The sequence below is a fragment of the Haemorhous mexicanus genome, chromosome 1, assembly GCF_027477595.1.
Source record: "Haemorhous mexicanus isolate bHaeMex1 chromosome 1, bHaeMex1.pri, whole genome shotgun sequence".
In the NCBI taxonomy this organism is placed as follows: Eukaryota; Metazoa; Chordata; class Aves; order Passeriformes; family Fringillidae; genus Haemorhous; species Haemorhous mexicanus.
Window position 1 is genome coordinate 19766074 of NC_082341.1, and position 25442 is coordinate 19791515.

The window sequence follows — 25442 nt, forward strand, 5'->3', positions numbered from 1 at the left end:
TTTCCTGGTACCTTTCTAGTTTTTCATCTCAACCACTATCCTGGCTGGTTGCTTTTGCATTCGTCTGCAGTGCCACAAGACATCTGACAAAAACCCACATTTCAAAGTAACTCCCAAGTACTGCACTGATCAGCTTAAAACCCTCCTCAAACCATGCTTTAAAATTCAGTGCATGTCTGGAGTATGGTAGCTAGCTCTCTCTGGTCTCACCAACACAGCTGGTGTGTATAGTGACTTCAAACCACAGGTGTCCTATTATGGAGCCGTGGGTATGTGACTTTCCTGTCTGCAGACAGCAGAGTGGCTATTTGATAGAGCCCTGTTATCATTGTCCAGATACCTTTGCCAAAGTACACAAAATCCTGGAGCATGTCCTGAAATCTGAGCCACCTGCTGGGTGCTGTGAGAAAGAATAGTAATAATCAGATATAAAAATTTGGCAGCAAAACAGTAAAGATTGCCTTCTTCTCTGTCCTCCTAAAGCATTAGTCTTTAACTCCTTCTGCTGGTATTGAAATAGAGCCCTCAGCAGCAACACTTAGAGCATGAAGAATTCATGACCTGTGTCAGCTGAGAGACAGGTCACAAAAACACAGTTCATATCAGTTCATATCAAACTGTTACCTGGCAGCAGGAGAGCCCAGGAGTAAGCTTGACAAGGAAAGGGCTTCCCAGGTGGGACATGGCCATCTTTGAGTTCCTCTGATGTGATCCACTGAAGTAAATGAATGCTCCTATAAACAAATTTTATTTTAGAGTATGAGAAATATGTCATGCTCCAATGGCAAATGGTTACCCCAGAGAGGTAACTATATGCTTAATGAGACACATAAAGCTTATTCATAGATCAAAACAATCTAAACTGCTTTGCCATCCAGTCTCTGTGGATAATGAGGAGGGTGTTATAACAGGCTGTGACAAGCAATGTCTGTGTGGGTAAAAACAAAACAGAATTGCTAAATGCTCCTGGCTCTTCCATCATGTAAAATTGTCATGACTGATTCCAAAGACAAGGAGAGAGGGAGAAGGAAATAAGACTTTTTGGGCAGGTATTGCTCAGACTACCCTGTCATGGTGCCTGCGAGCACATAAACCCAAGGAAGAGACTACAGAGCCCCTCAAAGGCAGTTCAGGTGCTGCTTCTCTGAGAGCATCACTGTGCAGATATCCACTGGAAGTATTTTTATCTCCTTTCTTCAAGCAAAAGCTTTAAGATCTCCAACCTTAAAACACTACAACTATTACCCATCACCTTCACACATTGCCCATCCACTCTGCACGGACTGGGGAGAGCAGAGGAGCTGCAACACAGAGCACCCTGGAGATCAAGAAACAGAGACCTCAGCCAAGATCCCTAAAGGACACATTTTAATTGGCTTAAATATTGTTTCAAACAGAATTTAAACCAGAAATTATTTCCTTTAGGGTACAGTATTCACTCTCAGCACAGCCCAGCCACTTTTAAGCACGCTAACAATGTTGCAGACCACAGGAGCCAATGGAATAAGCTGTATTTTCTCATGGGGTCCACAGACTTGACATTGTTGTCTGTGCTAGTGGGGATGAAAGCTTAATTAAAGATCTAATCTGAACTCTGGCAAATGCACTGCATTTGGATTTGAACTACAGCAGATGTGCTTCAGACAAAGGTAGGGAAGGATAAACATTTTCAAGGGGCCCTAAAGCAGCATATTTTGAATGCCGTCAGTGCTGCCTTTGCTGAATACTGAGACTTTTTCATGAAAGTCTATGCAAAACAACACTAAAGGCTCAGTCTTTTTTGAGCATTTATATTACACATATTGCCTTACATCTTGGAAAATCAGCTATTGTGCTGCCGCAGTCATACTCCTTAGCCACTGATTTCCCATGGATCTGTAATGAAGCCGAGGGCTAGGTCCAGCCCCACGCACATAATGGCATTGCTTTAGCAAGGGTGGCACAAAGAGGGGACCATTCCAGCTCCCTGTGCAAACAGGAATGCAGCATTCCACAGCGTGAGGGAAGCTCCCCTCATTGGAATGCAAGGGTACTTCAAAGGACCCTCTATAATTTGCAGCTGAGCCTCTACTGTAGCCTTGTTAAGATCTTCATTAATCAAAATTTGCTACTGCCCTCCCCAGGAGAGAAGAGAGATGACCACTCCATGGTACTAAAAGGAACAGTTGCAACCTGAAGGACCGTGATTTAATGTGGGCAAAAACTTGCTCAGATTCTGGAATCCTAATTCTGAAGTCGTGGCTGTAGCAGGCACAATGATAGATTGGTACAAAACCACCTCAGAAATACCTTTTCAGCTAATTCATACAGAGAATGCAACATTACTGGGCTTGAGAGGTGGGGCATAGTAACCTCCAAATCTGCTTGAGGCTTCAACCTGCAGCAACACCGAAACAAGCTTGTAAAATTCAGGCGTCAAAGCAACTGAAGTGAAGCAGCACATAGCTCCACATGGTGTGACACTAAGGCTGCCAGCAGCCTTCCCTGACCACACTGCCCCTCAGATCTCATCAGCACCTAGAGCAGAGAAAGACACGGGCAGATCAGTGCTCCCTTCTGGAGCTTTGATGTTGCAAACCTGTAATACAGCAGTGTTTACATAAAGTGCAGTAATGAAGGCCCAGTCCTACTCTACAGAGAAAATAAAATGAAACATCAAACAGCTGCTGAGAAAAGTGAGTAGCAACTTTGGCGCACTTCATCACATGAAGACCAGAGCATAAAATATGACTGCTCATTTAGGATCATTCTATAGCAGGCACACACATACTTTACCCACTGCTGTTGGCTCAGGTGAATTTTAAACCTAAAGTTCCTGTGCCTGAGGAGGAATACTTAAATGTCACATTTCTTTACCACGAACATGGAAGAGAGGTGTGGAGGTCTGGCTGCAGATAATATGCATAATTAATAAAATCTAGATTAAAAGGGCTCTGGGCTGTAACACAGATTTTAATCTTATCTCCACTGGAAACAGTGCAATAGATACATTTTATTAATATTAAAGTCACAGAATCATTGTCAATATTATTTGACAATGAAAAACATGCTTGGTAGTCTTATTTTTATGGAGTGTGCTATAATAACATTTTCACTTTGGAAAAATATTTTAAACAGTCCTCCTCTGGAATAAAATGGTTTCCCAGCTGAATAAATTGTATGGCAAATATATGCTGAAGGAAGGACAACTCTTTAAAGGAAATTATTCTCACTGTATTTTTCCCAGACAATATGGATTAATTTAACTGCACTCTACAAAAAGCTGTTTGCCCAAATAATGCTTCCCAGAATGGCTCCTATGTGAATATTGGGTAAACAATGGTTATGATATGCACAAACAAAGTCAGCTGTCAGTTCGAAGGTCAGTATCTCAAAAAACTGCATTAAGTCTCATACCTCACTGATTGTGCCAGCCAAAAATAAGGGTTACAAAGACAGAACAACTAGATCACAGCTAAAAAATAATATCTCCAACAGACTGGCTTTCTGTAACACCTTACCTGTGTTATTTACATACTGTGTGGCATCCATTTCAAAACAGTTTTTATTATCAGTCTGTGACCATTTACAAGTAGGAATTTTCATGACAGAAGGAGAAAAATAATAAGAAGTCTCACCATGCCCCATATTATTTGTATGACCTCTGCCAGGGAGTTCTCTGTCACTGGGAGCCTGTCCTTTCATTATGTTCCAGTCAGCATCACCTCTGCTCAGTGGCTTCCATCCACAAAGGTCAGTCTCAAAATCACATAAGGTGTAATTAGCTGGGGTCAGAACAACAACAACAACAGAGGATCAATAAGTTGAACTTGATGCAACAGTTTAATGCCAAAACTCTGGCTGTTTTGTACTTAGATGTTCTTGGAGTGTTGAAGAAGCAAAAATGTGTTTCAGGTTATTCAGAGGGATAATTAGTTCCAGAATACAGGTAACAGGTTGGGCAGGCCCTTCCTTTCATAAAAAACTCAGAACCATGAAACAAACTACCTGTAAATGAACAAACATGGTAAAGACCTGTACATTGGTTGCTGAGATATTATAAAAATAATACTAAAAATTTTTTAAAGAGGAATTGCATCAGTAATGTATTTATAAACATCTGAGAAAAATAAAATGCATTTAGGGCTTAAAATATATGGAAAGCAAAAATGAATTGAGCTTTCATTTAATTTATTTTTGAAAATGAGATTTAAATTTATCAATTATTCAGATCGCCTAGAAATTTTTATTGCAAAGTGAAAGATGACTTTCTCAGTTGGTATGGATTAGACCAATTTAAATTGTATAAAAATTTCACACACTCCTACATTGATTGAGTACAAATAATTATTTTGATAAGAAAGTTTTATACCCAGAGTTTTCTTTCCTGGTCCAGAAGAGCTTCCCAAGGCACTACACTTAACTGCTAGGGTCACTTATTGCAATTGCAGCCATTATTTTAGAACTGTGTTTGTCCCTTTCTGCTCCCACAGCACATTTATCTGATCATATCAGCCTCAGACACGATCATATGTATTACAACAATTTTCAGATTGTACAAAACCAAAATGAAATGCATCTCTCTTTAAGCACCATTGTAGCAGAGCTAAATAGTAAAAGTTTCCCAGGAATATAGAGGTTATTAGAGCAGCTAAATCCTAAGGTAAAAAATAAACCACAAATATCAGTGTCTCTGGCTTCACCATATACATTAAAATTTGATGGTGCATAGTTTTCTGCTTAGTGCAGCATATATAGTTTAAAATGAAACTTGGTTAACTTATTTGATTAAATTTTCATGCTTTTCACAAGGTATCTTTTTAATTAGACTTCCATTGCTAATACATTAAGGTTGAACATGCAAATTGATACCAAGACTAAGCTGTTTTGGTAATTAATACTAGATCTAGGCATTTTGCTTTTCTTAGCTAAGCAGTCTTGAGAGAACCCATGTGACACAAAAAGACAAACATTCTTTGCTTAAATATCTCTGTCTCCTGGCCTCCCTAAACCCCACAAAAGTTCTTCTGCATAAACAGCTGACTGCAGTGTCTGCACAGTAATATCCAAAAAGACATCCATAAGTGACCCTGTAGGCACCAAAGAAAACAAGTTAAAATAATGGTTTAAATATGAAACTAAGATCAAGATAGTACCAACAACTATTATTTTGCAGCCCTAAAAAGTATTTAGCACGGAAACATTTTTTAAATTATCATTTTCTTTTAACTGGAGGCATTTGTGACCTCAAGAAGATTTGTTATGCTGATAAAAACAACAGCTTTTTTTTTGTGATCAGGGCCCATCATTGCCCTTGCTGTTCAACAGGAAGAGAGGTGTGGTGAAATCAGCATTTCTTACATTGGTAGCCTGTAGTACAATTACTTCTAACCCTATAGATATAGAAAGAAATGTATAAACATCCCTTTTTAGGCTGAATAGAAAAGCAGTGGGGGGAAAAAAAGACATAGCACACACAGCAAAACACAATCCCAAATTACATTGGTTTAGTCCAGTCATTTTTTCAAACTTTATTCAAGTCTGAACACAATTATAAAGGTAGGAAGAACATTCATGTTGGTGCACTTTGGGGTTTTTTTTGGTTGATGTTTATGGTTGGGTTTGGTTTTTTTTGATGATTGTGGTTGGTTTGGGATTTTTTTTCTTTTGGGTGGTGGAGAGGAAATAGAATATGGTAACGCTCACCACACTTTAAATGGTGAATGTTTTTTTTATTCCACCTTTTACTTGAAATTTAAAGCTCTAAACAAACACCCAGTTATGCAGAAACACTGACCAGAGTCAATTACCAAACCCAAGTTTTCCTCCTATGTAGTATCTGGAAGTGATACTTCAATTTAAAAGTGTAAATATGTTGTAGAACAGGTACCCTTCAACTGTGAGTGAAATGCACTTGTCCAAATTAACAGTCAAACTTAAACTTTATCCCTACTTAGTTCTAAAAACTTAAGGAGTGCTTGTAAATGTTTAATCAAGCTTGAAAGAAAAGTTCTGTGCTTTGGCTAAAACCCAAATCCAAGTAAGAGAGTTTTTCAATGTGTTTTTTCGTTCCTCAAACATTAATAAACCTTAAGAAATGTGCCTTTCCTATCAAACATTCAGCATTTTTATCTGAACCTTCAAGGGATTATAGATAATCTTTCACTATCCATAGTAAGAAAAAAAGTGACTGCACAGCCTATAGTTTTTGAGTAGTCATGCTGCAGTTAAGTTTGACATAAAACTCTTTTCTGATATATTATGTCCCTTCCTACTGAAATTCTCAGCACCAGAGCTTATGTTTTATATTTCACTAGGAAGGTTTCAATGGATTCAATCTGCAGATGGGTTTTTGACATTTTGAATGGAAAATGAGTAAGTTTTCTATTTTAGACCTTTATAATTCAGCAAAACAGAAATGAAAATAGAAACAACTTGCTTTCATTTTAACAGTAAGTGAAATTTGAATTTTTTTTTTTAGTTCATGTGAATATATCAGTATGGCTTTATTAGTGAAGGAGTAAATTATTACACCGTTTCTACAAAATCCAATCATGCAGCCAGGAAAAAAAACTTGTTGCCCTAAAACCTTTTGAGTTTCAAGAATAAGTGTAACTTTCTAAAGCCATAAAATACACTGAAAAGTTTTTCAATTAATACAAGCCGTTTTCAATATATTAAAAAGAAGAAAAAAAAAACAACAAATACAAAACAACAACCAGAAAACCTCCCAAAAACCCAGGAAACAAAGCACATATTTCAAGAGTACTAGGAGGTGAAATGGGAATTTTTTTTCTTTGACTAGCTTACTCTGTCTATCCCATCTCCTCAAGATCCTCCCAGGCTAAAAACAAAGCATTTCTGATAACTAGGCTGGGTTACCAGCCAGGTCATATTGCTTCATTTTTGCTAGCCTGCAAGTGCATGAAGGTTTTCAGTCCTGCTCTGAGAGCTCAACTAAATGACCACAAATGGGGACACTCAGCTGGTCTCTCCATCAGGTTGGTGTTTCCCTGAACAAAGGTATAGAAGGAGGAGGGCTGCTCCCCTCATTCGGTATGACAGCACCTAAGTGGTTTTGGAATTTGAGGTAATAGCTATCATTTATGAACAGAAACCAAAAAACCTCTTTGCCATTAATATTCTGCCATTTCTGGCTAACATTTCATGTCATTTTGTGAAAGTGAAGGGTTACACAGATACCTTCTTTCTGAATGCCTGTGCACTTTCCCTACCAGTTTGTGATTAATGTTATTTACCTAGAATTTTTTAAAGGATTCATACAGAAATATCCCAGATGGCCACAGGTCATCCAGCCTGAACTTCCTCATGTCATAAGTCATTAGACAGATGACTCATAACTCTCATAGGTGAGCTGGCCTCACATCCTTCTGAAACAACTCAGTTCCCTGGCTTAGGGATAAGAGAGCTTAAGAGAATCTCGTGTCCACCCTTGCTCTGCAGAGGCCAGGTTTGCTTGGAGCTGCTCTGGTGAAACACAAAGGGCTGCACAGTGCTGGCCAGCAGTGAAGTCTGTGAAAATAGCATGGGTGTAGCTTCTTGTTCTCCACATGCACATACCAGATCAATGAACAGAGACCGACAAATTCAGTGTCACAGGAAATGCACAAATGTTTAGTAAAACTAATGTTTCAGACTAAAAAGTGCTCTTTCCACTTCAATGTTGAAGAATAATAAAAATATTTGCGTCTGTGCTCACCTGCTGTGGAAGGTTGCAAGGATTTGCAATTGTAAATTGGTATACTGTAAATGAAATGCAGTAAAAGCTACATGGCTTTAAAATTATACAGGTTTCCTTCATTCTACATATTCCGTATTCATAAATTACACAAATCCTACAAAAAGCTGAGAATATTTAAGGTAATACCAGTGGTGTTAAATTAAAAGCAGAAGTGGTAAAGATGGCTGTTTTAAGAAAGCTTCTAATTAAGCTAAATGGAAGTGATCCTCTTTCAGAAGTACCTGTAGGATGATGCCACCCCACAATAATTTTGAATTTACATGGATGCTGTGGAGCAGATAATTTCCAGAAACACTACTGCATCAAAGTGAGACATTACTTAAAAATAGCAAGTGCTTCCTAGACTTGTTTCCAAGCTTCTAGGACTGCTAGCAACTGATTCATTTGTATTTATGGGTTTATAAGTGTTGTGAAGGTTATGTATAAATCATGTAAAACAATTATAAGTTTAGTGTTTGAAATATTAGTTTTTTGACACACTATTTAGTAGAAAACTTCCTTTATATTGGGTGGGAAATAAAGAAAAGGCATCAGCATTAAAGGAATCTTTATAGTCCTTTAAATTATCCAAGTCCTGTTTCTCACTTTCTGTTCAAAAATATTAACTAGGTTTTCATAATTTGTTATCATTCACTGAAATAAAAAATTTAGAAGTGATCACAAATAAGAGGCGTCAGAAAAGACATTATGAAAATGTAGAATTTAAAAGTAAAATCTGTACTTTCATAACTTGTCACTCCATTAGATTCATAGATTTTAACAACCCAAATAAAGATGGTTACTCATATACATAAGTGTTTCCTAGACAATTTCCTAATTTTTGAGACTTTCAAGTCTCCTAGACTAAAATATATATATATAAATGAGCAGAGATTAAAGAGAAAGATTAGGAAGTGTTGCAAAACATTTGTGTGTTTATTCTTGTAATAAATTATGTTATTATAACACTACTCATGTCAAATCAACATGACCAAAAAGAAACATTATTTTTAAATTCCTTATTATAATGAAACAAAGAAAATCTTAAAGGAAGGGAATCCTTCACATTAAGTAACAGCTGTCTGCCATTGTTTTTGCTCAACAGGAGATCTGTCAGCACTTTCAGTACCTGAGAACACTTCAGCAAAGGAAACTACTGAGGATGTGTCCAAGGATAGATGCTAAAAGACCAAATAAAGGCTAAAACAAGCATCACTGTACCAGATAGGAAATTTTACTGAAAATCAATATGAATAAATATAGTGAACTCTAAACACCATGGAGGACAATATCAAGATCTTACAGAAAATTGATGTAATAGGAGTAAAAGAACAAAGGACAAAAATAAATAAGAATTTTTTCTTTACACCTTTTTTCTCAATACTGGTGAAAGTATCTGAAAGATGAATCCTCTAAGCTGACCAAACTGCTGAGTAACTACATTCCATTAGGGCCATCTTTCCTGAAAAGGAGTGTGGGAAGCATACAAGACAATATTATCCATTAAAATGGGCCAACTTAAACAATAGTTATTGCTATTTTAAAGATGGCACATTTTTGTCTGCTCTTTCTTCTCAGCCAGTAGTCAGAGAAATAAGCAACTACTTCAGTACTTATACTTCAGGAAAGAACCTTTTTTCACCCTCTTTTTGGGGGATGAATATACTTTTGTGCATTGCTCCAATGAAATAATACCTCTTCAAAGTGCGAATACCTCAACACATAGTTAAGCAAACAATGCCTATTCCTCAGTTTCAACTGAGTGTGGTATTTTCTTCAATTTGAAGAGAGTTAGTGGAGAAGAAGTGCCAGTAGAAAAACCAAATTTAATTGCAGAAGCAGCAGCAGTCAATGGAGCACTAGGCAGAGATTTTGAAGAACATTTTGCACTGACTGTGGCTCTCATCATTCCTTGTCCCAGCACCATAACTCTGGAGATCCCACACAGGACAGTGTTGACACCATTGGGTCATTCTGACTTTTCCCTCTTGTGCCAAATCTCATTTTTTCTGACTCATCAACATCACCATGATGGAGGAAATATTCCCAAAAATTCTACTGTGATCTTTAAAACACTGACTACATCTAGGTAATTTGTAATCTTTTGGTTACCTAGCATAAATGTCCAGTGTCTGAGGCACAGGCCTGTAAATGTTTGGAGTTATCTTCATTTTCATCTTGTGTAATATGATGCTCCCTTCAACTGCAACAATTATTTTTTATGATCCTTTTAAACCTAAAAATTATTTTTTTACTTCCAGTTGCTCTTCACCACAAATTCTTTTTCATTGTTATGAAGTGGGATTGCTAAATTGCTGAGAAATAAAGTCCAGCTTTGAAAATATAATTCACTTTCATTCCATTCCTCCCAAAGAACTTACAAGCACTCTCCACACTCCTACCCGTGGAGGTAGGACAGACACAGAGACACAGACACAGCATAAGGTCAAGCCTTGTAAAAATCAAAAAGAGCTATCAGAGAGGGAGCCCTTACAGACTTCAATGCTTGCTTAGATTCTACCCAGAGATAAATCAGTATATACCTTCCTATTTAAAGTGTTATTTCAGCATTTGCACATATTACTTGTTTCAGAGATAGTTCCCACATGGTTATTTAAGTAATTGAAAAAAATTAGGGATTCTGACTGTGAGTTAAAAAAATGGCTTGCAGTCACAAATATTTCCTGAAGTATCATCAAGGAATTAGAAAATAAAATATTATCAGTGTTTTTAATCCTGCTACCTTGAGCAATACACAAAATTTTAATTGGCACCTCCCAGCAGCAATATATATCATCATTGGTATCCTAAATATGTATATATTTTTTAGGTTAAACACATATTTAGGTGTTACTACCAGAGGCAAATAAACATACTTATGCATGCCCTATAGTATTTAATTTTAGAAGTGATAGAGTCCCTAAAGACGTTTTCACATGGAGATCTAAAATTTTCAGAATTATTACAGACATTTTTCAGTAATTTTAGTTATTTTCTTTTTACTCTTGATTGTACAGCAGAAACTGGCTTCTCTACAAACTTACCTTCAGCTGCAAATATAATGAAGATGTAGCTTCTGAACTACATTTCTGTGGTGATTTGTATCATAGTGCAAATATCGTGTCACTTAATGCATTTTCTGACAGTAATTCACAAAGAGTCTAAATTAGAAAACTGTTCAGAGAACAAATCCCAAGGCAGATTTCATTCCCTTGCAAATTAGGGTTATTAAAGTGGTATATAGGGAATATATTTTAGCAAAAATACAGTAAATGTTGTATTTCAGCAGATTAGTTAACAAATTACCAGCTGTATCTAAAACATGATGATGAGGCCAGACAGAGGAACACAAAGCAATGGAAAGAAGAAAATGCTATGAACATTTTCTCTAACCTGTATGTCATTAAGTATTCCAGGCAAAAGAAGCCATAGAAATTTAAAATATTTTTTCCTAGTAATTTGCTGAATGGAAATGTTTTGGTTTCACAACACTCCTCAGCAGGCTGCCCCCCTAAAGCAATGGGGTTCACTCACAGCAGGTGGCTGGGTCCTCTTCACTGCCACCAGGGCAGTCCAGGTGAGAATCACAGGCTGATCCAGGGGCCACGGGCTGCCCATCCCTGCAGGGGGGTTCTTCCCCCGAGCACAAACCTGCTGGCTCTGATGGAGCAGCATCCAAGAGCTGGATGCTATTCAGGCAGATGAAACCTGCCCTGCTCTGGAGTTGTCCTTTAAACACAAGCTGTCAATAAAATATTTGCATTAACAGACAACAGAGTGAAACTGAGTTTTATTTATACAGAACAGTTCAAGGTGTAAAAATTGCTTTATAATTTCCATTGCAAAACTGTGATAAATTTCAAATCTGAAATTTGGTATGGCTATCTCAGGTTGAAATCATGAATAAATTTAAGCTGAAGTTTGATGAATTCCAAGAATGAAGTTAAAAAAATTTTTTTTTAAAGAAAAACTCCAAGTCTCATAAACCTTTAGCTAAACATTAGTAATACCCCTGTGCTGTAGAAAGGTGTCCTGAAATGTAATATCCTAAAGACTCCATCTTCCTTTCTGAAGTGTCTTCGAAATCTCATTTTGCAGATCCCCAAGAGAAAATTTCCACTTACAGGTGTGTAAATTGGGCTGGGGACTGTCCTCGGACATAGTTGGCGTAGCAGAGTTTAACGATTGATAACTGTTTCATCAAAATGGATGCACCCAGTCTCTGCTGTGAGGTTGGTCCCTGCCTGCTTGCAATCCTGGAACTGTTCTGGGCACTGGATTGGAGGTGGCTGATTTGCTCAGGTCAAAACCTTTCTAGGAGCCATGCCATGTTTTAATTATTTGGACAATCACATGCCAATCCTGGGCCTATGTCTTCACCCTGCTTATTTTACTGCTATTGACATGGACACAGAGATTCAAGGAGCATTTCTCTCTCTGACAGAGCTCCATTGCTCTGAGCAGATTTAGCACAAGCTGATTTATAGCTATGAAATTCCAGAAGAGCATCTGTTGCTCCTGGGCACAGTACAGCCCAGCTCTGCTGGCTCTCAAAGCAATGAAATTATCCCATTTGTGCTCTCAAGGTTTCTTTCACCTGAGTTAAAGCAGCAAGCAGGAGGAGGAAAGCTTGGATTCATCAAAAAGATTAGGATGGCAATAAAAGTGCTGAGAAAAAAATGAGCTGGAGTTGGAGGAATTAATAAAAATGGATTTTTGGGTTTTCACAGGCTGGGACATGACCAAAGTGTGAGTCTCAGAAAGTAGTTATGTGCAAGGGTCACAAAGATCTGTGTAAGTATATCTGATCAGACAGAAGGAAACTGGAACAGATCTGATTTGGGGCATAAGCAGAAGGGTCTAGCACACTCCCCAAAGCCTGGGAATTAGGTTGGAGTGAAATCTCAAGAGGCATCTTTCTTTCTAAAACATGAGTTATATGGGTCATTGTCTTCCACTAGAGAAAATTTCTTCAAAATGACAAAAGTCATCTAATACTTTCCATGCTCTCTCTACCAGCTCAAAAACCAGAATGCTGTGCTGAAAATATTAAATAAGCACAAATTTAAAAATAGTATATGTTTCCTTCCCTAAGTGCAAGGGTTCCTTGCAGTTTATGTACAAGAATATACAGTTTTGGCTTCCTACTTATATACATACAACCTAAGCAGATGTTTATTTATTTTTAGATACTACAGATAACTTAATTACACATCTGCTTGTTTATTCAAAATTGGCCTAGTGGGAAATAGAGAGACAGGCAACAACACACCCTCAGAACCTACTAACTTACTGAAATGCATTCATTCTAACATCTGTCAAAACATCAATTCCTGCAGTGGGCTTAGTTTTTGTCCTTTCATAGAGATTATATTTTCAGCTGATTGCTGAAGTAAAGTATGATGGTTATTTACAGAACTACAAAAAAACCCTGTAAATAGAAAGTTACTTAAAATGGAAACTTGTAAATCAATATAAAAACTAAGTAGCTGCACATTTATCTCTGTGTCTGAAATTTCAAGGAGAAGGTATCTTCCCAGTTAGTGGTTTACATAATTCCACTGAAGTTCCACAAAGATAATTTACATCATCTCACTTATATAAATTATATATAAATTTAAATGAGTTGGTAATTCCTGAGTTGGACTCAGAGGACTAGTTAGAATCAGATGAGATTTGTATTCATTTTCTTGCATATTATTCAAGTGCAGCAGCTTCTGTATGTCATGTTTGTGTAGATGTTTTCTTGAGCTACAGACAGAGATTTACTCATACTGAAGCAATGAAAAAATAGCAAGACATTCAATATACACACAATTTTAACTAATTTTTTTGGCTTCCTAGATAATTTACAAACAACAAAGTAAAGGATCTTCAAATATTGAGCAGATGCCTTTTTCATTCATACCTTTATCTTTTCTAGCCCTGTTGGTAGCTGTATATTCACTTTGACCCATTCCTTCTTAGTCATGATGTTGGTTTCCCACAAGACATGCTCCTCCTGTAAAATGTAGAAAACAATGTTCTAAAGATAATTTTTGTTCCTCCAGAAGTTATTGAGGCCATTTTTCATCCTCCATCTTTTCATCTCCCCGCCAAACCACCACCATATACAAAGTTGGTCTATGTGAAAAAGTACAGCTTCTCATATTCATTTGCCATCTTTGCACTGAGGTCTGTTGAAGAGAGGGGAAACAACACATGCTTGCTGTGACTAAACAGACTAATAATATAATTATCAGGAGTCGAGTTGGTAGAATTAACATTAATTAATATGTAAATTAAGCCATGTTCTTGCTGAATTTAACAATATGTTTCCATGGTGTTCTCTACATAAGCTCAATTTTCATAAATAACTGAAATAACTGTTTATATTATGTTGTGTAATTAATTAGATTTAGTTTTCTTAGAACTGAAGTTCAGGTCTGCCAGAATTACCCAATCAATTGTACTGCCTTTTTTTTTTTTTTTTTTTTAATCTGAAAAGCAAGCACCAAGAGTAACACCAAACAACTTTACTAATGATCTGAGTTTTAATTCCACCTCCTAAGGAAGAGTGCTAAATATGGTGAGGCTCCCTTTATCCAAGCACTGCAGGCCCTTTTGATTCAATAATCTGATAAAAGTATCTCACACTCACTCTGCTTCTGGTCATGATCCCACTTGGAACATACTGAGGCATAAAGGAAAGAAGGCAGAAATTTGAACTTTATATACCCATACAAAATCTTTTCAAGAGGCAGTTGCAAAATAGAGCAAAACCAAAAAGACAGAAGAAACCCACAGGAAAAGTTTAGGCAGTACATACCAACAGACTCACCGTTAAAAATATCAATATTGAGACTACTTTCAGGAGGCTGCAAAGTATTGGTCATACCTTTTCCACAAAGGATATTACAGAATTAGCAGCCATTCAGAAAAAGATACAAAACCAGATAAGAGAAATGGACAGTCTCTTGTATGACGAGAAATTGAAAGTATAAAACCAATTTATCTTACAGGAGATTAATAAAAGGGGTTATGATAGACATGTGAAATGTTACCAGTACTATAGACAAGGGCAGTTATTTTTTTCCTGTTTTATAATATAAAAGAGAGGAGAAATGTGCCATCTACTGCTTGATAGGCTGTGAGCCAGCAGAAGAACATTTAAATGATTTGTGATGCGCAGACAATTAGTGCTCTTTTCTTACCAAGGCCATTCTGATATATTAGCAAAGCTGGAAGATTAAATCCCCATTGAACATGTGTTCAAAGATCACAAAAAAAAAAAAAAACAAACCAGAAATTTTGGATAAGGACAAGGCCAAGGCAACACACTAATTTCAAACACTCAATGGCAGAAGAGATCAAATTGGATTAAGCACATGGCATACTTGATTTCAGAAATAAAAGTCAGATGTGAGTTTCTACATTAGTATAGGATGTATTCTTTCAATTCTTTACATGACATATTCAGCAAAGGTCTTTCAATGTTGAGAATACCTCATTCTGTCTAAAACTTGCTTCATTTTACTAAATAATTCAGCTTCTAAAGGAAATCTTTCAGCCTAATCATATCTTAGGCGCATATGAGACACAGAAAAGGATGATGTGCTAGGAACCATACTGCATGGAAGGTCAAAACCATAGCCTGTGGTTAAGTTTCTGCTTTTATTTAACATGTTCCCCCCCCGCCTGCATGTGCAAACCCTTCAAACACATTTGTATATCTTTTGGGGAGCACTGTATTTGCTGTGTGTTTGACTGGATGCACCTCAATACTATAATTTTGTTCACATTCAGATAATAGCTTAGAAACCCAGCCCCACGACCATTTTTCTCCCAAGTGAATTTTACTACAGCAATAGTAAATAGCTTGTAGCAATAAACTTGAGTTTTCTGTACAGGAGCCAGACCTTCTGAGACTTTTATTTACACTGAAAGCTGCAAGCCACCTCAGATGAAAGAGTATTTTAAGCAGATTTTAACCTGGGATTTTATACAGCTCTAATAAGTCAACAGTATAGTTTCTCTTCTTCACAATACTTGGAGTATTCACCCTGCTTGTCCTATTCTTCCACCTCTTTGCTACAAATGAGTTAACCTCTCCAGCACATTCCTTGTGTCACTAGCCTTCTTCCAAAATATGGAAGGTGTTGCTTTTTCAGTACTTTCAAGATTTATTTTGGTGATGCAGGGGAGCGGCTGCTCAAGACAACTTTGCTCTATTCCCCTTACTGTGATATATTACTGTCAATAAACAACCTTTTGCAAGGCTAAAATGGGCAAGAATTGTTTCTTTTCCCCACAATGTTTTTTTTCTGACATAATGCCACTCAGATTTGAAGGATGGGAGAGAAATCACAACTTTTTATAAAGGTCTCTGTCTATAAAATATTTTTATCTTTGTTTTTTTGCCATTTCTCTATTGATACATGCACTGCTGTGCATCTGCACCCATTATTTTGTCCCTGCTTCTCTTTTCAGACAGTAATTTGCAACAAAGGCTTATTTTTTTCCCCAAAAATGATTAATCAACTTTACCTTCTGCAGAGGAGTGTACTCACATGACTTTTGCAAGTGTTGTTGAACACATACAAAAATTTTAGTGCATCAGGATACAAATATACTTGCATGTATAAGCATTAGCTGAAATTATCATTTATTATTTAATTTCTGGATTTTTCAAAACCATATAAGATGTAAAGATTAAGACAATAAAAGGAAGAAAAATAAGCCCATTACTTAAAAGGAGTAAAAAACAATTAATGAACAGCAAGTGACAGACTCAAAATTATATTATTTGGTTTTGATTTTTACTGAAAATGTTAAAATTTATCTGTCAGTTAACAGACAGTTAATTTTGTTAATTGAATGTTCATACTGGGGGATGAGAGGCTGGAAAGCAGAGCCATGGAAATGGATCTGGGAGTCCTGGTCAATGACAAGTTGAACATGAGCCAGCAGTGCCCTGGCAGCCAGGAGGGCCAACCCTGTCCTGGGGGCATCAGGCACAGCACGGCCAGCAGGACTGTGGGGAGGGATTGTCCTGCTCTGCTCTGCTCTGGGGCAGCCTCAGCTCGAGTGCTGGGGGCAGTTCTGGGTGCCACAATATAAAAAAGACATTAAACTGTTAGAGTGTCCAAAGGAGGCCCATGAGAATGGTGAAGGGCATTGAGGGGAAGCCGTGTGAGGAGCAGCAGAGGTCTTTTAGGTTGTTCACCTTGGAGGAGACTGAGGGAGAACATCATTGGAGTCTACAACTTCCTCATGAGGGAAAGAGGAGGGTCAGGCACTGATCTCTGTGGTGACCAGTGACAGGATCTGGGGGAATGGCCTGAGGTTGTGTCAGGGGAGGTTTAGGCTGGATATTAGATAAATGTTTCTCACCCAGAGGGTGGTCAGGCCCTGGAACAGCTCCCCAGGGAAGTGGTCACAGCACGAAACCTGACAGCTCAAGAAGCATTTAGACAAATCTCTCAGGCACGTGGTGTGACATTTGGGGTGTCCTGTGCAGGGCCAGGAGCTGGGCTACAATGATGCTAGTGTGTACCTTCCAACTAAGGACATTCTATGATTCTGTGAATATTTTATGTCAGTTGAACAGTCAATATTGGTAAATGGGAATTCAAATATGGACCAGAATGGACAAATAATGTTAAAAACACATATAAGCCAGAAATACTAAAATGAATGGAATCACAAACCTTTAAGTAAATGTTGCATACTGGAAGGAATATTTTACTATCAACAGCAAGCTCTGAGAATTTGAGGAAAATGTGTAGGAAATCAGACAATTGGGAGAACAAAGAACATACGTGGCAGCTAAGGGATAAGAACAGTATGCAATTATAGCCAAGATGCTGAACAACTCTTCAGACACTGGAACAAATGTCTAGCAACCTTGTAAGTGGCTAGAGAATTAGAAACTGAGAAAGCCATATTAGCTGCTTCTGATGAGGAGCAAGTTGTGTTTAGCAGTGTAACATTTTTTTTTCATCATGAACAGACTTGAAAAATTAGTTACCTCACTTTATTAAGGTTTTTAAGCAATCTCATATAACAATATAACACAAGCTTTAAAAAAATTGTGGTGATTTGGTGTAATGAAATTACTGTAAAATGTGTGTGCAAATAGAAATGTGAGCTTATTTCAAAGAAGAGATGTCAAAAGTTTCCTATTAAACTAAAAGAAAATTATAATAAAAGTCTGCATAGATCTGTTCCAGAACCTGATATAATTATAGTGCTGACTAACTGACTGGAGAGTGTGGAGAGTTGAATGAAAAATAAATTTTTGAACAATACAGAAAATACTATATGGGGAGGAATTACAAGCACTGTGAAGAACAACATTTGCATTTAAAATCATCTCAGTATGCAGAAACCACTTTCCAAACCAGTTAGGCAAAGTTCAAAGATATATGAGTCACAATTAAGAAAGAAAAATCAAATAGTCAAATGCAGTAGTGTTTAAGGAAGAGTTTGGCAAGCCAGCAAGAAAAGAGAAAAAGCTACAGATTATCATGTACTGCAAAGTAAATGTAAGTAAACAAAAGGTTACTGTTGAACAAAAAAGTCAATTTTCCATATCCTTGTTCATACCCAAGAGCAATTTAAATTCCCTGTCTTACAATTGATACTCCAGTGTCCATATTAGAAAATATGTCCACTCATCTTTGCTCTCTCTCTTGAAAGAGTGAGGAAGGCCAGGGATAAATTTACAACATCTGTGTCACTTGCCTCTAAGAACAGCACTGAAACTGTACATTGCATATAATTCAGTCTCCAGGGGTGTTGGCCCTGTCAGTGCTGGGATTTAGCAAGAGTAATTCAAAGACAAGAGATTTTGATCAATAAATACAGTGATAGGATGTGCAGGAAACTGCAAGGTACACACAACTGAGAGGCTGTTTTAAATGACAGCTTCCAGGACAGCAGCTCTGTTGTCTTCCAGGGTCAGAACAAGCACTCAACCCTCACTTCTGGTTCTTACTGTTGACTAGTTCTGAAGATTCAGTTTTCTTTCATAAAAAACTTAATGATTCAGTAGCAAAATGTGAAAAAGCCAACTCTCCCTTCATTTCAGTTTTAGAAGTCTTAAATATGAGTCTGTATGTTGTTTTATTTTTTCCTGAAACTACCAGCAGAAGCTTGTGTTCCTGAAGATTTTTCTGGCAAATTTTGCAGTATGAGTAACTCACATCATCTTTAAATAAGTCTCTGTGCAATAAATACACTTGTGATTGAAGGAGAAATTCAATAACTAAAACATAGTAGGGCTAAGAGAATCCGTGGAAACATGTAATAAATGCCAGAAAATGTTCTTCTAATGAGCATGTAGGGACCAGCTTATCAATTAATTCAATTTAGGTTCCCAGTTCTATGGGAACTCATATGTCAGTTTTCCTATGGTTTTCGATTACATAATTTGCTCTGTTTTCAGGAAAAACAATTCTTGAATTGGGTCTGTTGATGTTACTTAGGTGAACTGCTGAGATCAATATTCCTAGTCTGTCTCAAGGTTGCTGTGAGTGCCATACCTGGGGATTTATTGGCAAGAACTATGGCACAACAATCCATGCATTCTGACCAGAACACTGATTATGTTACAATTCCCTGACACAGTCATAGAAAAATACAACTATTGGCTTTTATAAATGAAACATGAGCAAAAGCCTGGAGTTGTTTTCATGAATATTCAAAGACACAAGCAGAAAGAAAGAAATAGTTTCCGTTACCTGTCCTAATTTTAAGACCTTTTGGTTGTGTTATACTTTGGGGTTTTTAGCTTTGAATCTTTGTGAATGAAGAGGATCTAATATTTAAGTATGTATCTTGTTGGGTGATAAGTATTCACCTCCAGCATCAAGATGTGAGAGCCATTTACTGGATGAGAGCAGCTCTGCTGATCTTTCTTGCTTTCATGAAGTAGCAGTGCAAAGCATCAATACTAACCTATCAAACCAGACTTCCAAAAGAGAACATCCTGATAGCAGAAAGTCTCTCAAGGTAGGGGAGGTAAGGAAGATGCAAATAGTTAATAATGCTCAGCTGACATTTGTTTTTCATTCTGGCAGGGCTCTTTTATCTGCTAATAGGTATAAGAATAGAAAAATTACTGCTCTAGCACTTGGGCAAAGTAAAGCAGGTGTTTAATCAAGAATTTTCCAGATATCCTGAATCAAAAACATTTTTTAATATGTCTCCATAGAAAAAAGCACCTATTTTCTTAATTCCATGACAGGAAGAAAGCTAGAAAAGCTGTTACTATAGATTTCCCCCTGAAATCTGCAATTGATTTAATTCTGTAATACTGGATTTGTCCTTGAAGCCTTATTGCAGAACATTCACCCATCAAATCTGTTCATAGCTGAGATGGTGGACACCCAGGTTTGCAATTGCACAGACCAGTGGAATTACTGGAAAATCAGTAACCAAGTTAGTTTTTGCACAAACTGACTCAAGGGACAGGCATGCAGCAGCAGGTGTATCTTGCATTTTGTCTGGTAACACCTGGGCTGCCTTTAACTTTTGGAAATGAACACTTGAAATACCTTTAACTTTTGGAAATGGACACTTTTCTACTTACCTGGTTCATAAGCAGTACTGCCTTGAGAACACTGCTATCTGCCATGGAGTAATGAAACTGAAAATGGCAATTCTTGCTGGAACAAAGACACATGGAGCTGTTTAGATGGGCCCTTCCATATAATGCCATGTCATTAGCTTCTAACCACTCAAAATGGCCTGAAGAAAAAAGGAAAGGATATGTCACATCACAAATTTTTTTTTTCTCAGTTGTTAAAAATAAGGACTGCTCTCATGCAATTACACCAAAGGCCCATTCCAGCAAGAATGAGATCTGATCATCATGCAATGCTGTGACTTGGATATCATCTGTTTCCTATTAAATAGATAAATATATGTATCTTCATTTTACCCACAGATAGCCCCAGCAACCACGAATTACATCAGCTGATAGTGTCTCAAAGTTTTAATTTGCATGCTTAAACCTGCAAGAAGTCCCAGCTCAGGCTCATTACATTTACAACCATTCAATATCTAATGACAAATAGATGTGGAAACTGGGCTTTCTTCCCACTGTGGTTTTCAGGAAATATGCGTTTTACAGAAGTGCTTAAAAAACAACCAAAGAAATAAAGGTCATCTGCCCTGCTGCTACAAGAAGCAGTCACATCTCCACCATGCAATCAAGGTCTTTTACTCCTCAGACAGAACTTCTGCACAAAAACGTTGGAAGCATATTGTCTTTCCATGTGAAGCAGAAAAGCAATTTATGCTCTTCTTAACCTACTGGCCCTTATAAAAAGCATTCCTACTGAGATCTAAGGACTTCTCCATCCCCTTAACAGTGTCTATTAGTTTTCAGAAATAAAAAGGCTAAATATTTTTTACTAAATATATCAGCTCTTTCCCCTGCCTCCTGAGTCACTGAATATTTTGTTTCACTCTGCAGCAACTATTAAGTAATAATAAACAAGGACTGATTAAAGATTTTAAGTCTGCTATTTCCATGTTAATTTCTCTAAATAAAACTTATCTCAAATACAAATATTACACAGTCTCAAGGTGAAGGAAGAAAAAGTCATTTCACAAGAAAAATGCTCATTTTCATAAAGGACCGTGTTCTTTTCCTTTTGTTGTCTGTTTACTTTTTCTTTTATGCAATGATTTACACTGTAATATATTCTTGAAATTTCCTTGGACTTAAGCTTGTAATTTTATGACACAGCAACTAACCTTTATATAAGAAGGTATTGTAGATTTAACCCAGATTTCTCTTTCACAGACATGAACAAAGCATCTACACATCTCTGGCTGCTATCTTGTGCATAAAAGAGATATACAACACTAAAAGATATGCTACCAGTTGTTTATCTAACTTCAGAGTTCTCTGAAGCCATTATAAAACCAACCAATTTTAGTTTCTGAGCCCAGTGATAATTAATATTCTTTTCCCTCTTTCCTTTCTAGTGCTTGAATCATTAAAAGCATGGCAAAGAGGAGTTGACATGATTTTTTGACAAGAAAGCAAGTGCTGTGCTCTAGATAAACCAAAGTCCTATGGAGCATCCAGAATGAGCCTGTACCCAAAAAAACTGCTTACTCTACTTTGGGGAATGCATTTTGTGCAAGCATTGACATTGCTTCTGCTTAATCCAATGTAAGAAACATAAACTATGGAAACTGTGATGGCTTATATTAAACATACATGAAAAAATAAAAACAACGAAAAAAGTACTTTCTAAACAGTATTACCAAGGAATATAAAACCTCTGTATGAACTTTTGTCACCAGAGAAATTAAGAGGAAAAATTATAGATAAATTGCCTACAATTTATCAAAACTAGAGAAACAAAGTAATAAAGAAACAAAGAAAAAAGGTCTGCCAAGGACAGAAAATATTTTATTAAATTTAGGGATACCATCAAGGGAGGATTATTCAAAGGCTGTAAGAAATCTTTTCATTATAAATATAGTTGTTTATAGACCTCTTCTTTATAATTTTATTTCTTAACTCTCTTCTGTTTATAGAAGTAAAAGCTTTGGTCAAAATCATAACATAGAGCTTAGTCAAGCTCTATTTGCATTGCAAGTTTGAGCCCTTACGCATGGTATTTTTGCAGTTTGCATACCATGTCTTTAGTTATAGAATTTATTTTTATATTCAACATCTTCATTTACGTCTCAACACATCTGCATGAAGAGAAATAGTGAATGTATTGAGAAGTCAGCAGTCACAGTTCAGATTTCTCAATACTTTTAAATGTTAGTGATGAATTAATTCTGTGTGTTGTTCTGCTGCTTGTTTCTTCACACATTTTCATTTTTCTTTATGACTTAGAAGCACAGGGAATTTCCCTAAGCAGTTGGGGAAGTTCAGCCTACTCAGCTGCCTGTGCATATCCATGCAATAATGCCCAAGCACTTCTGCAGGAAATATGTCCAAATATATTCTCTTTCCATAGCCAGTGCTTGTAATACATTCCTGTGAAAGCCCTTACAGAATTTCAGTATCTTTAGTGTTCTCAATATTGCTTTAAAAGGGCAATCCATTCCTGTAACTAGCCCTTAAGATGTCATGTTAAGGTATGTCACAGATACAATGACTTTCAGGGAGCTTTTTCAAATAAAATCAAGGGAAAAGTCTCTTTTTTGTTAGATATCCCAGTGGAAATTGGAAGGTGATATGACTTTTCTCACATTTAAGGAGAAAAAAAAAATCTACTCCATGCTCTCCATTATACATACCTGCAGAATTCATTTTAACATAGTGTATACACTCAGGCACTTTTCCTTGCTATTCAATGATAATTTGACTTATGGTTACTAGAATGCATTTAAATGCATGCTAATTTTTTTAAATAAAAACAATATCTAACATTCATTCATCTTCTATCAATGAGATGTGCTCCATTTCTATGGGTTCAAAGTTCAAGCAGTAATCTCCACGATATCAACTCTTCAAAGCTGCATCACAAACTGTACTATTACAACTAGCAGTACTTGACCCCTCTGAAGGCAGTCTCAGTACACAAGGCAAACACTTAGCAGGCAAGACAATTTCATCTCACAATAGAACACTCAGAGATTTACATCATTAAGCTTTCAAAAACCTTTCCCATAAACCCATAGAGACATAATACGCAGTGACTTTAAAAATAAATGATGGTCTTTTCTTCTTAAAATTGCATCTGGACTAACTTTATTGATTTTAAAGGTAGGACATTATTTTCTAGAATAATTGTTTATTTACATTTGCCCTAATAAAAGGCTTAAAATGAAGTTCCAGACTGTATGCTGAAGTAGAGTAGTACTGCAAAAGTCAAACTGCCAAGTATCAAAGTCAAAACAAAACAGAAAAACGCACACACAAGGGCTGGGGGCATAGACGAATTTGATTTGATTCAATTTAATTTCGCCAAATTCTTGCACAGATCTCATAAAAAGAATAAACTGGAGTATAAATCAGCTATTAGTTTATATTAGAATTCTTACTTTAAAATATTTTTAACATATGAACATATATTTCATGAATACTTGAAAACAATTAATTAAATCTTACAATATTTTATGTCTTACCTGAAGGAGTGCTCACAATGTCCTTATTAAACAGCCAAAACAAAACCTAATTTCTGTACAAAATACATACAAGTACTTTTTGTAGTTTTGTTCTGTTTTGGCATTGAGGCACCATCTTGCCATGAAAAGCACTGTACTCTTCATGACAGCTAGTAATTCTGACTTAAATTAAATCCCCACCTCCAGTATTGTTGCTGGAATCTTTCAGGAAGGAGCAGGAGGCAATCTTGTGCCCGGCTTGCAGCCGTGTCCCGTGAGCAGGCTCAGCTGGCTGGTCTGAGTGCCACTCACACATGCCAAGCTCAAAAATGGAAATCCGTGGTACTAAAAGACAAACAATCACTTCTTAAGAAGTCATTCTTTATGAGACTATTCCCCATTAGAAATCTATGCTTAATAAACTCCTCGACAACATTTCTGCTTTTTCAAAAGGTTGCTTCAAAAGCCCTGGGTATCCCTGATTGCTGCCCTGTACTTCAGCCTGCCACCTTTAAATATTCTAAGAAATCATTCCCTCAAGACAGATGTTTCTTTCAAAGCAATGGAGGGCTATTTATGTAAGCCAGTCATCACAACCTTCAGGAATTCAATTCTGCAGCGAGAGTTGCCAGGTAACATAAAAACTGACATGTAATAATAAGAAATACCTATTTACTTTTCTAGGTGATAGCTAAAGAAAAATCAGTTTTAATAGTTAAACTGAGCAGCATCTCCTCAAATGCTAGTAAGAGAATACTTCTTTTTTGAGACAGAAAGGTTCTGAATGCATCAACACATATTTTTGAGAGCTTTTAACAGTATGCCTGACTAATCTAGCTTCCTCAGGATTTTAAGCAGGATTGCACTATGACAATGGAAGCTCCACTTCTTTATGTTATTGCAGGGGAAAGGAAATCTCCTTTAAATAGCAGTCAGGATATCTCAGAGAAAACAGAGATTCCTAAATGTATGGAAAAAACAGTTTCAGTTTAGTTCACATAGATGTTACTGTCTCCTTCATCCGAGAGACATTGTATTATTTATATTACTGACACTTCAGTGAAATGGGCTGTCCAGGCAGTGCTGAAAACCTTTCATTTCTTCCTTGTTCTAGTGCTGAATAAATGTGCACTGTTTTCAAACCATGTGTATTGTGTGGGAAAGAGCTTGTCAAAACCTTGTTTCCCACGGAAAATGCAAAATTCCTTAAGGGTCTGGAAAAGGATGGATTTTGTCAAATTTCAACATGCAAAAAAATTTTGCAAATTCTTTCAAAAGGAATCAAGATCTTTTTCTAACACTTTTGAAGTATTGATACAAAACGTTTTGAGTAATTCTGTGGGGTTTTTCTTTAATTTAGTTTTATATAGTTTTGGGGTTTTTTTTTTGTTTTGTCAAAATACCACTTTTCTAGCTCTTAATGCCACAGCATGTCAGACAGCAGTAAGATTAGTATTTTGGATTTTCTGACACCCATCCCTGTAGCAGTTCATCTCAAATGCCTGCTTCTGTAATATTAAAGTCTACGTCTTTGCAGGATTAGAACTAACTAAGGAATTAAGTTTAAGATTTTGTCAGTTGAAGTATTCATATTGTATTTTTGTCAAACTGTATACATTATGGGTAATACAGAAATAATTACTTCCTGAAAAAA

At 36.7% G+C, this 25442-nt stretch overlaps 1 protein-coding gene across 1 annotated transcript in view; it reads right to left on the reverse strand.

Annotated features, from left to right (window-relative positions):
* MALRD1 (MAM and LDL receptor class A domain containing 1) overlaps positions 1 to 25442 on the reverse strand; it is a 235075-nt gene that overhangs the window by 194388 nt on the left and 15245 nt on the right. Inside the window, exons 6-11 of the mRNA XM_059869616.1 lie at positions 23990 to 24133; positions 20295 to 20452; positions 13629 to 13721; positions 11255 to 11462; positions 3618 to 3764; positions 625 to 734 (exon numbers count right to left, since the gene is read on the reverse strand). Coding sequence (XP_059725599.1) covers positions 625 to 734; positions 3618 to 3764; positions 11255 to 11462; positions 13629 to 13721; positions 20295 to 20452; positions 23990 to 24133 — 860 coding nt within the window. The remainder of the gene's footprint in view (positions 1 to 624; positions 735 to 3617; positions 3765 to 11254; positions 11463 to 13628; positions 13722 to 20294; positions 20453 to 23989; positions 24134 to 25442) is intronic.